General features: G+C 34.2%; 1 protein-coding gene across 1 annotated transcript in view; it reads left to right on the forward strand.

Annotated features, from left to right (window-relative positions):
- LOC119838628 overlaps nt 1-1,686 on the forward strand; it is a 2,872-nt gene extending 1,186 nt beyond the window's left edge. The window contains exons 2-3 of the mRNA XM_038364647.1: nt 18-212; nt 686-1,686. Of these exons, the coding sequence (XP_038220575.1) occupies nt 18-212; nt 686-1,587 (1,097 nt within the window). The 3' untranslated portion in view covers nt 1,588-1,686. The remainder of the gene's footprint in view (nt 1-17; nt 213-685) is intronic.
- The last annotated feature ends 16,565 nt before the right edge of the window (nt 1,687-18,251 follow it).

Genomic DNA, 18,251 nt, shown 5'->3' on the forward strand with positions numbered 1-18,251 from the left:
CAAACCTGCTTCGATAGGCCTTGCAGGGTTTCTGGGAGATCATTTTAAAATTGTGGTCCATTTACAAAATGCTGGAGTTACGAGGAAGTTGCACTTGTTTGCGAAATCGATGCCGTTAATAAATAAGCCAAAGGCAGATTTTATTGCGGATTATAATTTTTTTCGGCGGGAAAATCTTGTTTACAAGTTATTCGAAAATATGTGCGTGACTGGTGAGTTTCGTTTAACGCTTTTTGTTGTATTTGATTGTTATGTTTTAAATTTTAACTTAGCTACGCCTAAAATTACTTTAATTTCGCTACATCATTTTTTGTTATTCTAGAATATGCTAAAGCTAAATCCTTTTTTTTGCGCCGTCGTATGTGGCATTACAAAATATTTTTTACAAATTTCTTAAACAGTAATTCAATTGAACCTAACACCCCTTAATAAATACTACTGCAAATATTTATTTACAGTGTCGTTCTTTCTAGGATTAAATTTATAGAACTTATTACGTAGTTGTGCTAAACATACGAATATCTTGAAGTATCTGTCATAATTATTTTTCAAACATTATTATACCTACCATGCTAGGTACCATTAATTAATAACAACAAAAAGACAGACATTTTAGGCCTTATGAACCTACATAATGTATGTCATCTTAAGTCATCTTAAATTTTTAAACCCTCTTCTTCAACAGATTCCGACAATTGGTGCACAAAAGCATACATTCACACAGACACGTTGTTGGTGCTGCCTGACCTCTCCATCCTCGGCTACAAGACGCTTCCTACAGACCAATTCTACGACCTCAAGCACGTGTTAATAGCAGTAAAGTCCCTAGCTCAGTTCCACGCTAAGTACGCGTGCTACGAAGCGAATCAACAGAAGTCCATCTATGAAGATCACAGAGAAGTTCTAAAAGACGCTGCGTTTATGGACGCACCGTGGCTGCGGGCTGCTGCAAGACTAAGCTGCAGCCTTTTACGAGAATTTTCAACAGAGACCATAGATGAAGACACACTAACAAATTTATTCCTCAAAGCCTGCGACGATCTAACCGTCAGTAAGGAGAGCATAAACGTTATACTCCACAGAGATTTGTGGACCAACAACATATTGTTTCGTCACGAGGGTGACGAGCCCAAGGGGGCTGTCTTGGTGGACTTCCAATGCGTCAGATACGGCCCGCCGGCGTTTGACCTGATGATCTTACTCTATCTGACGACGACAAAGCAGTTCCGAGAGTCCCATGAAAAGGAAGTATTCAACCATTATTACACCGTGTTTACCCAATATTTAGACGACACTATGAAGGGGAAATTAAAGGATTACAACTACGGGAGGTGGGATTTCTTTAACTGGTGCGAAAGGGCTCGAATGTTCGCGATGATGGAAGCAATGGCTATATTTCCCTTTGTGTTGATGGATCCATCGTTAGCGCAGAAGACGTTCGATGATCCTGATACATTCACGAAGCACGTGGAGGAAGATAGATGTAAGCCGGTGCTGGATTATGCTCGTGAGAGCAGCTTCTACAGGGAGAGGATGGTGGAAGTAAGCGTAGAATTCGTGGATAGGTATCATTTGAAACGTTTGTAAAGGTGTAATTTGTTAGTTTATTTCAGTTGTGTAATTTGTCGTGTCGAGTGAAAGCATTCGTGATATTAGTAAATATGTAAAAAAAAACATACCGCGATTTAACTGCGAAATATAAGACTTTGTGCATTAGAGCTTAAAATTCTTTCAGAGTTTTTGACAGGTTTTTTTTCGTTTCATTAATATGGGTTGGGGGCTGTTGCGATTTATATAAAGGCATAAATAACATTCAATGATACGTAGATAATTTATTAATAAGGTAGAAAAATTTTAATAGATGGATTATGATGTATATTATAAGCGTATTATATTTTATTGTCGTTATAATAAAGTTTTTTGTTGGTTCTGATCTTTATTTTATCATTCTACGCGACGACATTCATTAATAAATAATATACACTTACTAATATATATGGAGCTGAAGAGTTCGTTTCAACGCGCTAAACTCGGGAACTGCAGGACCGATTTCAAAAATTATTTTACCGGATGTGTATGTGATCTCTGAACGCTATCACTACACATTATATTTAAAAAAAGTCGCGTTCTACCGCCTTTGTGTCTGTATGCTATCTTTAAAACTGCGTAAACAGATTTGCATGGGGTTTAATAGATAGAGTGATTCAAGAGAAAGGTTTATATGTATATATAATGTATTATTATACCCGGGGCGGGTCGCTAGTTATTACTATAGATAGGGCTATTATTCTAACAGAGTTATTAGAAGACTTTGAAAAGCAGCTAAAAATGTTCTTAGATAGAATCAATCTATGAAAACATAAACCCAACATTATCACATTGAGGCTGCCAGTTAAATGTACATTAAAAAAACACAACCTCGTGACATAATCATCTAAATAAGCCCCGTGTTATACGGTCCAAACGGTCCAATCACATAATATGGTACTAAGCTCTAGTAATCGTAAATTACGACTAGGATCTTACAACCAAACCCATATGCTGATGATTACGTGTCTCGACCATATGTTGAGGTCGAAACAGTTTTGGGCAGGGCCTTATTCGTCAACTCACACATGTTTAAGCTTTTTCTTAGCCGCCGTAAATTGCGCAAGTGGTCTTAAAATACGACGCTAGACTTGACCAATTGAACTGATTGATCTGATCCTGGAGGGGATTAATTAGGTGCGCCTGTGGTTATTAATGCTGATATTGTAATGTAGAATATCTCACGTAGTATAAGAAATAGAAGACCTTGATAGGTAGGCCTCTGGTAGGGCATTGTGGAAGTCTTTGAGAGAGGCCTATGTCAAATTAGCAATATCATAATAGCTAAGAACGTTTTTAATTGTCTCAATAATATTGTGATTGACATTTTTAGTTGACTAGAATTATGTTTGAAATTAATTATGTAATTTTATTTCAAAATAATTTGATTTGTTAATTGATTATCTTTATTAAATATATGGTGTAATATCATACGAAATTTGATATTTCTTGGCAAAATATGTGGACTCACGTGGACACCGATCATGTTTTATATTATTAGTATTATATCATAATAAAGGGTTATAAAAATAAGGAAATTTAGAATAACCTATCAAAAACCACATAGTTACTTTGCTTGGAATATTTTATAAGGAGACTTAAATTCCCCTTGTTATCTTATAAACATTTAGACCATACCACTTTTTACTAGCTTCACCTGAATGCTTATATTTAACCGACCTTCAGATTCGATTTTGACTCACGATAACTAGACAGTTTTAATTTAAACTTTGTACGTTTATCAAGGATCGGTGACAATTCAATAATTTCATCAATTTGTACGTATAACCTGATTAGGATTGTCTGGATTAAATAACTTCCATTCCTTTCCTTTATGTTTTTTGTATTGTTGTTTTGTGTGTTTATTTTCATTTGCATGTTATATCTTGTTTTGTAATAAATTTTAATGTTTTATGTGTGCAATAAAGAATATTTCATTTCATTCATGTATCAAGTGAGACAATTTAATTTTTAGTTTTATAGCATTGAAATGCTTTATAAATGAGAAATTTTGAAAGAACAGAAAAAATTTTTATATCACGAGGCAGGATGCCTCAAATCAAATTTTTTCTATTCTTTCAAAATTTCTCAAGTGAGACAATTTAGTTAAATCTATCAAAAACTCGGTAAAGGCAATTACGCTTAGTTTAGCTAGGATACGATATTCATATATTAATATATACTAGGACATTGTTCTCAAATGGACCTGAAGGACGACAACCACCTTGAGACCAGCTTTACGCGCCCGTAGGTGACAGTGCGTGACGCCACGTTTTGTCGCTATGCCAAAGGTGTGGATGTCATATAAAAATCATATCAATACAGTATATATATAATCATATTAAGACAGTAATATTTTGTACCACTTTTGCGTGGTCAGATGATATAGAATAGGTTTACTTATACTACTTAATCTTTAAATGTATTATTTGAATTATTTCGGAGGAGATTTCGTTTATTTCATCAACCATATTCTCGAAATTAACGTAGGTCGAAGGACTTATAAATACAGACTTATAATTTATCAATGTAATATACAATTATATACATATTATTAAGAGGCAAAGTTTGTGTATTTGTACTCAGGATGTATGTGTCTACTGGAACGGTCTCACACATTCTTTCACCGTTCATTTGGACGTGATCCCTGAATTCTACAGATTCTATTTAATAATATGAGTTGATTATTTAGGGTCTGAGTATTATAGGGCATAAATGGACCTTGAACAAAACTGAGGAAGGGCTTAAATAAACTAAACTTACCTAGCTTTACATATCATCTCAATCCCTTCAATGTAAATAATTTTATCAAACCAGCAACAGTTAGCTTCAATTTAGAATCTATCAAGTGGTTTATTATGTAAAATAAAATGTGGCAGACCATAAATGAATGTAAAACGCGCCGAGTGTTCCTACATGGTGAACCGAGCCCCTTCACATAAGATCTTAATTTACGCAGGGCTAGTATTTTCTTGTGTTTGATTTTACGCGAGTATTATACATTTAGAAAATAAAAACTTTTTAACGGATTTTAAACGCTATTTATTCATTACTTTCACATTATTTTCACTTTATAATGAATAAATCGCGTTTAAAATCCGTTAAAAAGTTTTTAATTTCTTAAGCAGGGCTGTTGGTAAATCGCAGTAATATATGTATATCTTCTGTCCTTTATTTACGTATTTATCCTTGATTTTAGCATACATAGACAATATTCATTTGTAGTTGTAACCCCTACATATTTTTGTATTAAAATAAATAAAAATATGTTCAATGTAAAGTAAAAAAACAAAAATTTTTTTTAGCACGCCTCCCATTTCCACCTGGTGTAGTCGCAAGTCACGTTATCCAAACTACTACTAATATATAAATAACTAACTAAAAATATAAATTATATTCAATGAAGCTTCTTTCAGAAGCTGTTTGGAACGTCATAGCGCAGTTTCACCACTTGCCAACAGACTAGAGCTGGCAATAAAGTATAAGTTCATCTTTTAAATTTTATATATCATTATAATGAGAGTGCCGACTGTATGTAATTATATATTTATTTAAGGATAGTCTATGGTCGAAATATTGCGCAATAATTGCTGGAAACAGTGGCTTCATACGTGTGGTAACCCGTCAGTAAAATGTAGTGTTTGTTTATTGAGGCTATAATCTATCTCTGTTCCAAATTTTATATAGACGAGAGGTTTATGCGTGAAAGATTAACAAACATCCATACATTCTCACAATGTTTCACATTTATAATATTAGCAGGACGAATAATATATCTCAGCCCTATCACCCAGTGGGGCAAGGGCGGCGTGTTCTGTAAAAGTCGAGCCGTTTTAGAGGACAATAACAGCAAAACATTATTTGACTCACCGCCCAAAACGACTGATGAGATTTTTACGATCGATAAGGGATAAGGTTTAAAGGCAAGACTGTATGGAAGTATACATTAAATGTCTTGAAAATTTACAATTAAAAATATCAATTTTGACATCCAAACCAAATATTCAAATAATATTCAAATTATGTTTTTGATAAAATAGTTGTTTAAGAGTTAGAATAGTATTAAAAAATACAAAAAGTTTAAATAAGCTTAGTAAAGATATAAGTTAAAAGCACGACACATCAATATACAAACAGTTGAAAACCTTAAAATATATACATCATACATATCGGTTGTTATTGTTATCTCTGTCTAGCTATCACAGTTCATGAGATACACCCGGGCGACAAACGGATTGACAAACAGACAGACAATCGGACAGTCCGGACCCGTTTCATCATTTGAGATCTCTAAAAGGGCACATAATTTAGATTTCATTAGATTCATACGCTTCAGCTGTAAGCACCGACGGTCAGCGTGACATTAAAAAAAAAGTGAAGTCCCGTGTTGGGGTATGGGGCAGATGATATACATCTGTTTCACTGATCGATTTTTTTTTATGGACAAGTAGATGATCAGCCTGCTGTGTCCTGCCAGACCGAGACTTTTTTTTTTGTGCGTCCCCACCGGGAGTAGAACCCAAGACCCCTCGGTTCTACGCTCACGCGTTAACCATTGCACCAAGGAGGCGGTCATAGCGTGACATTTAATGTCCATATTTACTTAATCTAATGAATGAATCGGCCATATTTACTTAGAAATCTGTCATCATCATTTAAAAGCAATTACGTGGACACTTAAATTCCCACCCGGCGAATGTTTCATGCTTAAAGTCTATAAATTTATACATAAATAGTTCATTTAATGCATTAATTGAATGCAAGGACCAATCATATAATAACTATAAGAATATTGAATAAAATTTTCGTTATTTATTTAACAAAAGTGGTTTTAAAGGATAAAACTAGATGGATAATCAATATAACTACAATACGACACAATAAATCACGACACATTCGCCCACGATCACGATAAGATTTGGCCATTTGCCTTTTGATTCCCACGCTTTTTAATTGAATTCGAAAAAAAAAACTGAATGGAAAGTAAGTATCGATATTTAAAAGTTAAAATATTTGAAGTAATAAAGGTCATTATTGAACGATTAAAACGTGAAGAATCTATAAAAGATAATAAATATGGATTAAAATGAATATTCGACATATTATAAGATACATAAGGTAGGTACATATTCATATAATAATCTGAATAGTTTAGAGCACTCAAGGACGGTGAATTAATTTTTGGAATCGGACCAGTTGTTCCTGTGATTAGCGCGTTCAAACAAACCGTTCATCTTAATATTATTGGTATAGAGAATGTGTTTGACACCTGCTTAATAATGTCAATTTACGTATGTTTGTCCAGTTAGCAAACTAAAACGAGCGAACGTATGATGAACATTGATCACTCAATACCGGGATAGGATTCCTGCGAAGATAAAATATACGGGGATTAAAAATCACGGGAATTTGTTTATAATATAAATAATAATTTTATTAATAATTTTTATCAAAAAATTTACCGCCGTAAAAGTTTCAGGACTAGACCAAATTCAAATGGGACTACACGAGAGGCACCAGCTTTCAAATAAAAAAAGAATCAGATCACCCAAAATCACCGAAAAATATCAAAATCACCCACCCACCGAAACAAAAAAGAAAAAAAAAAATACCGTCGAATTGCGAACCTACCCCTGTATTTGAAGTTGGTTGAAACGAACACGACGACACACGAAATAAAAAACAGACAAAAAAAGAAACCCAACAGTTCCTAGTGTCTATACTAATAATATAAAGAGGAAGAAAACTGAACAGCCCTGATAGCAAATCTTGTAAGCCAAGCCGCGTGCTGAAGCTAGCATCTGTAATACGTAACAAGTTCTCATGAATGGCGGAGTCGTAGCCAGCCATATGTGCCTCCAAATATGGAGTAAGTCAGTAAACACGACGAGGAAAATCTTTTCTAGAAACTTGTATGATGATAAGTACCTATTCGCGCTGTGACCGCGACCTATTTAATTGTCATCAAATTAGCTGTTTATTGTCTATACCTACGAGTATATAAATATTAAAAAGTGAACTCCCGTATCCTGGGGTATGGGGCAGATGATATATGAGCGGCAAGTTTCTTCGATCCTGCGCAAAAATGATTTATTTGAGTACTACTCCATCCGTTCCAGCTGTCCCCTCCACACTTTACTCAGCACTACAGTTCCATGCCGCCTGTTAAACATCAGGTAACGTATCACTGACGAAGTCGGGATGGTCCGCTAGTATTGTATATATTGGGTTTTCTTTAAGGACATTTTACCTGTAAAGTTGACTATAATTATACTTCCAATAGATCGATTTATAGAAATTACTCTTAAAATATAGGATTTTCTAACCTTTATTAAGTAAATTCTTAAATACTAGACGCTCGGCTCAGCTTCGCCCGGATATCAAGATTCCTGTTTTCCTCCCTCCCAAGGGAGCTTTTAATCGGGATAAAATTATCCTATCACCAAAGTCAGCCTATACCCCGCCTGTATACCAAATTTCATAAAGAACCGTTCAGTAGTTTCAGCGTGATTGACGGACAAACTAGAATTAGCGTGAAGTGAGATTAAGCTAGTCTCAATATTGAGACAAAATAAACCTATATACTTTACTAGCTGTAGCACGCGCCGTCAGTCGCATGGTACCCGGGTAAAAAGAATTGCTAAATCCAGGCTATAATACTATCTGTACCAAACTAAATATAGATACGATAAGCTGTTTTCGCGGGAAAGAGTAATAAACATCTATACTTACAAATCTTCGCATTTATAATATTAGTAGGATAATTTAGAGACTTGAGTATCTTTCAAATGTAAAATATATCCAAAACTGTGATCCCAAACCCATTCAAATATATTTTGTAATTGGCCGTAAACGCTTTAATAATAAAAAAGTTGAGAATGAAAACTTCGAAGTATGTTCAATTGCAGGGCCTCGATAACCTTACATAGTCTTTAGTTATGTAATGACACACGCATATTTATCACCATTCAAATAATATACATTATACAGTTACATACAAACGTACTAAATATTTCAACACATCATACATACAACATTATATTTGTATAACATATATTTTTTAGAATATTTTTTTATTTCAATTTGAAATCAAAAACTGAAAAAATAGGGTATAAGATGCAAAGGGCATTATTCCAAGCAACCAGTGCTAAGGTTATTCGAGAATATATTGTGCACAATAAGAAAAAATGACATAACATCTAAGCATAAAAGAGCAAAATAGAGAAAATATTCAAAGACCGAAAAACTTTAGCCACACAGATCTTACCTTATTAGAGAAATGGTGCGAATAATAAATAATTAATCTTATCCATTCCTTTGGACTGATTAGGCTTACAAAATGCTATAAAAAAGGTTAAATACATCATTTTACGACTATATGTGACAGCGGGAAACTGCGCTAGTTTACCGGATGATAAGCGATCACCATCGCCGCATTCGCAGAGCTAGCTAGTGCTTCTGCGAATGCGGTGTTGCTTTTAAGGGGTAAGGGATATGGAAAGGATGGATGATGGGAAAGAAGGAACGGACAAGGAAGGGTGAGGAAAAGGAAACGCCTCAACCTTCCTCCCTCCCGGTACAAAATACAGTAGCATGCTGCTATTTCATGCCGGTCTTCTGTGGGGTACTTCTCCGGTACGAGATGACCAATTTGTGCCGAAGCTTGCTCGGCTCCATTTAACCTTCATATGATTCTTATAGATTAACAACTCGCCAATTTATTGCTATCAGAGTGATTTGTAATCCGTCTTCCTTTTGATAACTTTCTAGTACTTTCCTTAATTCATTAGAAAGTGATATATCGTTGCTTTTAAGAGACAGTTGCCGCTGATAAAGCTTTGGTATTCAGCTAGATTTAAACTAGGTTTTCATTCTGACCTCACAGGGCCGATGTTAAGGCAAAAAATCTTTAAACTAATGAAACGTTATATTTTATTTTGTGTTTCTTTGTTGTTACTGACTGTTGTATGCATCTTATTTCTATATTTATCCCAGGTCGACTTGGGTGGAACTGATATCCGTCCGTGGAAAAAAAATCATGAAGCGAGCAGTTGTTAGTAACAATCAAACCCTATCCGATTTTTTCCGTGTGAGGTCAGGCGTTGCCACGGTCCAGTGAGTGACTCAAGTTCCAATCCCGCCTAGTGATCGATTTTTTCTTTGTTCTTTAAAAATTCTCAAGTTTATAGATACAGAGACATTAAAATCTACTAAAACAACACTATATTGTATAATAATATATCAACTTTATAGTTTCAAACCACAGTGTAATGTTACAAGTTTGGGAACCGAACCCGCGTTGCGACAGCTCACACCACTGCGCTTGCGACACTGTTAGGTCATACCGTCAACTATTTAGGAAGTGGTCTAGCGTTAGGTAATTGAAAATTCTAGTGAAGCTAGACTAGACTACCATATTCTACGCCGTGTGGAAACCTATGTAATAAGTTAAAAACTAACGTGTAATTAATGTAGGTGGAATTAAAGCCTAGGCTACCCTGGTCCTACCCCGGTGTGTATATATAAAAATCGGTCAAGTGTGAGCCGAAATCAAGATAAAAGGGGTTCAGTATCAATAAGTTGAGTTGAGTAAATAGAGTTGAGGTTTGAATTTAGTAATAGCTTCCTCTTTTATCGTCTAGCTACGCAACCCTCACACCTAGGAATGGGCACTTATTTACTAAACATGGATAATTTACTAAAGACCTTTAAAATTGCGATCGCCATTTTGATAATTTATACAGCCTATGTCACTAATTTAATTATGATGATTACTAAAACTGATTATTACGACACCCACATATCAGAATCGGTCCAGCAGTTCGGGCTGTAGGGCATGAGCATGGGCATACAAAGTTACATACATACATACGCTTGAAAGATCCTCCGTATGTCGCAGTCGGGTAAAAAATAAGATGCATTACTCATCAAGCCATCCAATAACCTAGACATACTTATGCACTCTGTTTCGGCCGGTTTCCATATACAGGTAAATAATTAAAAGCTACTGGTCGACCTTTGTGACCTAAATTTTTGGTGAGTGAGTCTCAAGGTAGCTATGGAATTCCAAGCACCTTTCATCCTATTAATTTGATAACTTATTTGATAACCATTAGCTTAGCTAGGTAACTTAACGATTTTATTTGTTTAGAATTTAATGTTGCCAATAATTTTTCCAATAATTCTTGACCATTATGACTTATCTCTAAGGAAAATTATATCATAAGCGGCGCAATCGTTTGAGATAATCCAGAGGCAATCGTGTATTTTTATTATATATAGCTGTGTTATATATAAACAAATGTATTTCTAATGCATGTTAACAGTTATTAAATAAGAAAACGTTTAAAATGTTAAATAAACAAATAACATATGATGGCAAAAAAATTACAACAGGTTTAAGCCCTTATCACTTCGGAAAGCATTTCTTAACATTATCACGTGGACATCGTGTGTCAAGCATTTGTCACGTTGTGCTTAGCTAGGGCTGCCACGCTTCGTTTTTTTATAATAATAATCTTTTTATTTGTTCTTAATGTATTTATAATGGAGAGTAATGACGCATTAGGCACAAATTAGCATACAAATATCGCACAATTTATAGAAAGAAAGAAAGAAAACACATACTGCCATTTATCGGACAACCTCAAAACTGAAATAACTATAAAATATACATGGCAATAGTGAGAGTCAGTCATGCTGTCGGGCTTTAATATCCGACCAGCGCTGATTTTTTAATCTTATTAAAAATAATACACTGACACTGGCTGCACCCGGCAAACGCTGTTCTGCCTTACTCTTATCATTTAGGGGTATGAAAAATAGATGTTGGCCGATTCTCATAGATACCGGATAAGCACAAAAAATTTCATCAAAATCGGTCAAACCGTTTCGGAGGAGTATGGCAACGAAAACTGTGACACGAGAAGTTTATATGTACACTGACATATAATACATTCAGAACGGGTTAATGACACGCTAGAAAAGCGAAACGATTTTTTTTTCTGCGGTGGTCAGCCCTATCATTCGCGCCATTTGTTTCTGTTCTTAGGAAGTCATTAGTATGTGATGTTATTGATTATTTCTATTGACTTCCATTTATTACACACTTGACTCCAAAATTTTGTCATATTTTTCGCACATTTTTATGACTGGTTTAGATAATCTAGAAATGTAGAATTTATTCTTGTAAAAAACTTACAATTAACTTGTAATTCAGTTTTATGGAATACTACCTGCGCCACGCGGTTTCACCCGCGTAAGTCCGTATCCCGTAGGAATTTCGGGATAAAATGTTGCCTATATGTTATTCCAGGTGTCCACCTGTCTACGTACAAAATTTCATTGCGATCGGTTTTGTAGTTTTTGCGTGAAAGAGCAACAAGCACACACACATCCTAACAAACTTTCGCATTTATAATATTAGTAGGACTATAATAGTATAGTCCTACTAATATTATAAATGTATGTAACAAACATAAACACTAGTATTTCACTTGCACGCGAAAAACATCATCCTTCTTCTTTTAAATTAGAAAATTACGCATTTTTACTTATATTATAAAATTCAAGTGTTTATTTGATTGTTTGTTTGAAAGAATTAATCACAAGAACTACGTGTTTGAATTTGAATTTATATTTATTTTTGTGTTGAATATTTTAACCAAGAAGGGTAACACATCATATCTTATATATAAAATTCTCGTGTCACAATGTTAGTCTCTATACTCCTCCGAAACGGCTTGACCGATTCCTCTGAAATTTGGTAAGCATATTGGGTAGGTCTAAGAATCGGCTCTATCTGCGGCTCTGACATCTATTTTTCATACCACTAAACGATAAGAGTAAGGCAGAACAGCGTTTGCCTTTCGGATAATCATTTAAACGTTTTTGTTAAGGCATAGGTCTATTTTAAGCTTGATGAAAGATGAAATACTTTAGCAATTCCGTAGTTAAGCATATAAACAAAAAATATAATACTTCTAGTTTTGTTAAACCGAATAACAACATAAGTATATAAGTTATATTTAATAAATATAAAAGTCTTAATGAGTAATGACAAATGAACTGTTGATACCTGCGCCTACGCACGATTAGTTTATTTCGAGATCTTAAACAGCAATTAGCAATCCTTTCAAGTTGTCAAAGATGTTTTTAAGTATACGTGACTCATGACGATTTATGTATAGATTTGTTTGTCTGTTTCGTATAGCTCAAAAGCTGATCGCTCAAAATTGGAAAGCTATACTTATCATAAGAAGACTTAGATACGAATTTTAGCCGGAGGCCTATTTCCTTCTCCTAGCCCTTCCCAGTCCATTCCTTCTTTCCAGTCATCAATCCTTTTCTTATCCCTTATCCCTTAAAAGCGGGCAGCGCATTCTCAGAGGTCTGAGCCTCTGCGAATGTTCATGGGCGGTGGTGATCGCTTACCATCAGGCGAACCACCAGCTCCGTTGCCCGCTGTGACATAAAAAAAAAAAAAAAAAAAAAAAAATTAGGTCCAGGCATATTCTAACAAAATCTCATAAAGCCAGCGGAGATAATGAATACACTGAAATTGCATGCGTTAAACTTACTGGTGTTGGTAAATAAACTATTCCTTGTGTTAGCGTTTAAAATTATTTTTTATTGTAATTACATACATTAGTTAAAATCATTGTTAAATTAAACTTTTTTCATAAAGATCACTCACGTTCCTGTGGAGGGAGACATACCACTATATCTTCTATCAAACACAACAAACTACGCTAATTGATTAAAAGCATCAACAAAACATCAACACCCCTTCGTTTTGGGAACGTCGGTTAATATTCACACTTCACAATAATACTATAAATGTGAAAGTTGTTTGTTTGGATATTTGTCCATCTCTCGCTGAAAGTGCTGAACGGATTTCGATGACATTTGCTATACAGACAGGGTATCAGTGACTTGAGTGATAGGATTATTAATCCCGATTAAATGCTCCCTTGAGATAAATCAGGAATCTTGATATTCGGGCGGAGCCGGGACTAGCGTATAGTGAATAATAAATGAACATTTATATACTTGTAACACAAGTACCCATAACCCAATGCGTGCCATCCACCATGGCGTGCTCACGACTATAGGACACACGACCGGCGCACGCGCATCCAATCTTACCGTAACAATTTGAATATGTTTATTATATATGTATATTTAACCCTGTGTAAATGCTATAACAATGACATAAATACTTTATTTTTCACCTAACCAGAGTTCAGTTATAGAATTAAAAAACCAACAGATATAAATATAAATATTGATATTCTTATAGCTTTCAGCATTATATATTACTAGCTGTTCACTGTCACTCAGTTAAGTTGCAGTTTTCTAATGGTGAAAGAATTGTGAAAATCGTTCCATTGGTTTTTTAGTGAAAACGTTACAAACGTATAATAATACAAAAGTTTTCTCTTAATAATATCATTGTAGATAACATGCATCAATTAATAATATTAACTTACTGTAACAACTGAATGTGTTTAAAATATGGTAAATCCAACAAAAGCGCTAAATAGCATTTCAATCGAAGTACGATATCTCATTTTGTGTTATTTTTTTTAATTCCTAACTCTCGGTTAAATATATATGAATTTCCCGCAAATTAGGGAAAAAATAACCATTTCCAAAACATAAGAGACCTTAATAACTGCATTGTTAGTGTAGACGGTGGCCTTATTTCTTTATCCGAACGCGGTCTGGCATTGGCGGGGCTTACTCAAAACATAAAATATATCGATGTTCAATAACTACGAGATGCCTTATAAGGCTTGCGAGCTGGGTGACGTCATCACCCACGCCGGTGAGGTGTCGCTGGGATAGGGTTGTCACTTGGCACTGATAATAATTATGTTTATATAAAAATACAGATAGGTATCCATCGAAAAGCAGTGTGGTCGAATAAGTTTATAGGTTTTGGTTAACGCTGAAGGGTTCTTTTTTGCGTTTCTTTTTTATTCCTCTGATTTGGTCATTGACACATGTTTGTGCATATGATAATTAAGCAATCTAGAAAAAGTTTAAAATATCTGATTATTATGTGGCATGAATCACGTTTTTAATCAGTTAAAACATCAATGTTGCATCCTACTACGTATCCTACCAATCCTACTAATATTATAAATGCGAGAGTTTGTAAGGATGAGTGTGTGTTTGTTGTTCTTTCACGCAAAAACTACTAAACAGATTGCAATGAAATTTGGTACGTATACAGCTGGACAAATGGAATAACATATAGGCAAACCGTGAAACGTGGCAGGGTGAAACCGCGGGGCGTATCTAGTTATAAAATTAATTAAGAATATTCATTATACATTTTAATACCACAGGGTGGTCAACCCTAACTATTCTCAGTAAAATCGCATTGGTTGAGTTATCCTGTGACCTTATTTTATTCCGTGGGCATGCAGCCGGTGATAAAGCATTTAATTTTATATTATTACTTCATTTCTAAATTATTTCGGTAAAAAACAGAGCAAGGTCTGTCACATTGTTTGTAAATATTGGTATTATTTCACGACTAAATACATTTAATAAAATCTCTGGATATTGCGTCAACTGAAATAATGTGAATCACAGATCCGATATTACACAAAACATCCACGATCTTAAGACAGCAATTAATATTAGTTATAAACCCGAAAGAAACTATTTCACGACTTATTCACTAATACATAGCGGTCTTAAATCGATTGCTTCATATACAAGCATATTTCCTCAAGGTAAAATGTAGCCTGTCACTTCCTAGCCACAAAAAAGCTTCTACCAGCTCAAGAACAAAAAGACAATCAAACAAACACACTTTCCCATCCATAATATTGGTAAGGATAAGATGAAATTCGTAATATCCAGTCATAACTATGCATTATCACTATACAAATATCGAATATCAAAAAACATTAGATCCAGCTCATAACATTTGGCCTCACAAGGTGAGGACATGGGAAAGCACTCAGACTAAAGTCTGACCGTGAGGAGGGATCGTGACACACTGCGTGACCGTTACTATGACCGTAACCGCCTGTAGCCATTAAGGTGCCATTAACACAAAACGAAAGAAATTAAATTCATATTCCAATCGACCGGCTGCAATACAAAACAAATAATACGATACAAAAGAAGTAAGAAATCATTGGTGCATTAATTCCTGGATTTCTGATGATAGTTCGAGGTGCTTTCAAATAATTTTACTACCTACATTTGACAGTAACCATTTCTGTGCATTAAATTAATAAAAGAGTTATTGCTATGACTCCCAAACAATGGTTAGTAATTTTTTCCTGTTTGTCTATTTATCAGAAAAGAATACGTAATTGAATTATAGGATATATATGGTGTTATAGAATATATATGGTTTGTAACTAGATGCCTACTAAAATTAATAAACACATCTAAAATCGTAAAAAATGGCATTTTGCCTCTTCGTAAATTCGCGAAATTGAGTTTATTTTTTGTCTGCGCGAGTAAAACATACATATATATTTTTATGTTATTAAATTAATTTCTAAACACAGATGGATTTTTTTATCAAAAGAAATTGAATATTTATATTATTTATCCATTTGTTACATAGAAATTATATTTTTAATTTCTTGAAGATTTTTAAATACACATCTATTTATGGACATAAACGTAATAAAAACAAGGAAGACAAGAGAAGGTTTGTTCAGCCCTTGATGGCTATAAAACTGTCCGTAGTAAAAAAGGGGTTTTTTAATGTATTTTAATCTATGAAGACAATTATAAAATACATGTTTATTACAACCTGGCCGGGTTATAAATTGATAAACAAACGATATTCAATGCGCCACAGATAACAATAATACAGACGGTTTATGTCATTCTCTAGTAAGATTGTCTTTATTCATCTCCGTTTTCTTAAGGCAACCAGTAACAGGGATGCATCCTACTAATATAATAAATGCGAAAGTTTGTAAGCATGTGTGTGTGTTTGTTGCTCTATCACGCAAAAACTGCTGAACCGATTGCAATGAAATTTGGTACGTAGACAGTTGGACAACTGGAATAACATATAGGCAACTTTTTATCCTGATATTCCTACGGGACACTTACTTACGCGGGTGAAACCGCGGAGCACAGCTTGTAGCTTATAAAATAATCTTATATATAAAATTCTCGTGTCACAGTTTTCGTTGCCATACTCCTCCGAAACGGCTTGACTGATTTAGATGAAATTTTTTGTGCTTATCCGGTATCTATGAGAATTGGCCAACATCTATTTAATACCCCTAAATGATAAGAGTAAGGCAGAACAGCGTTTGCCGGGTGCAGCTAGTATATATATAAAACTAGCTGCGTCCCGCGGTTTCACCTGCGTAGGTCCGTATCCCGTATTAGTATTTAGTTCAGTAGTTTTTGCCTGAAAGAGTAACAAACACATACACATCCTCACAAACTTTCGCATTTATAATATTATAGTAGGATTTCTGGACAAAGACTAAAATAATATTTTATTAGTAAAGGACTAACCCTTAAATTAAATACTGAAAAATATAAATATACTTTAATTCATCATATAAGGTAGAATGATTTTATTGTGAAAACTGAACTTTTTTAACTTTACTCTTTTGTTCTTAGGGTTTTGTAGGTACCCAGTGGGTAAATCGGGACTCAATTACAACCATATACTCAGACTTCCTTCTCTGTCTGTCTATCAGCATATATTATATAAACCGTGATATTAAGACAATTGATATTTTCAGAGATGATGTACCACGCACATCATAAATTGGATGACCAATGTTGTTTCCAGTTGCTGTTTAGCTTATTGTCTCTTATTGTCCCGATCCGACTCGCACTTGACCGATTTACATTAAAATATATTAAAATATTATTAGAATTATGGTATCACAATCGGTTTATAAAACCCATAATCTAGTATCATAGTCCATGATCAGCTCTCAACTAGTTTCCCTTCCACCCACGTTGTAGTTTATTGTTTTTCATTAACAAAGAATTAAGCAAATCCTAACGTAATCTCTATGATACGTTTTAATTAAAGGTGCTTAAAATTAATTGTAATTACTTGTTTTGATGGTGGGCCACCTAAGGCGATAAATGTATAAAAACCTACTGACTCGTAATTTCATTGATCTTGGAGTCTGTGGGGTCTTAAATATGAGCTATTGAGGCAAAAGAAATGGGATAATGGAATTTCGTATTGTTTTAAAAAAAAAAACAGATGACAGTCTAAAATAAATATAATTAATCTTTAAAATAGATTATTGCAAAAAAATGATAAGTTTCATAAATATTCACTTATTAAAATTTTTACAACGAGAGAGATCGATTTCAGAAAAGGATTAAGGAAATATATAATTGATTTTTTTATGAAAATAACAACAATTACAAAGAATTGTGACACAAAAATGTAATTTTATAATGTGTTATTCAAAATAATATAAATGTACTATATAACGTAGACAAAACTAGAGGGAAAAGTAGTTCTTAATCAGACTCGCCAAGTCGCTAAGGGGCAAGGCCAACATCTCATTGCAATTTCTAATTAATTCGCAGATGCAAATCAAATGATTCAACTTTATAAATAAACATGGGATATATTATTGTGTTAGCCATTTGGTTTCCTGTGCCATCATGCTTTTACGTTACTCGTTAGT

This window comes from Zerene cesonia, unplaced genomic scaffold, assembly GCF_012273895.1.
Source record: "Zerene cesonia ecotype Mississippi unplaced genomic scaffold, Zerene_cesonia_1.1 Zces_u004, whole genome shotgun sequence".
Lineage (NCBI taxonomy): Eukaryota > Metazoa > Arthropoda > Insecta > Lepidoptera > Pieridae > Zerene > Zerene cesonia.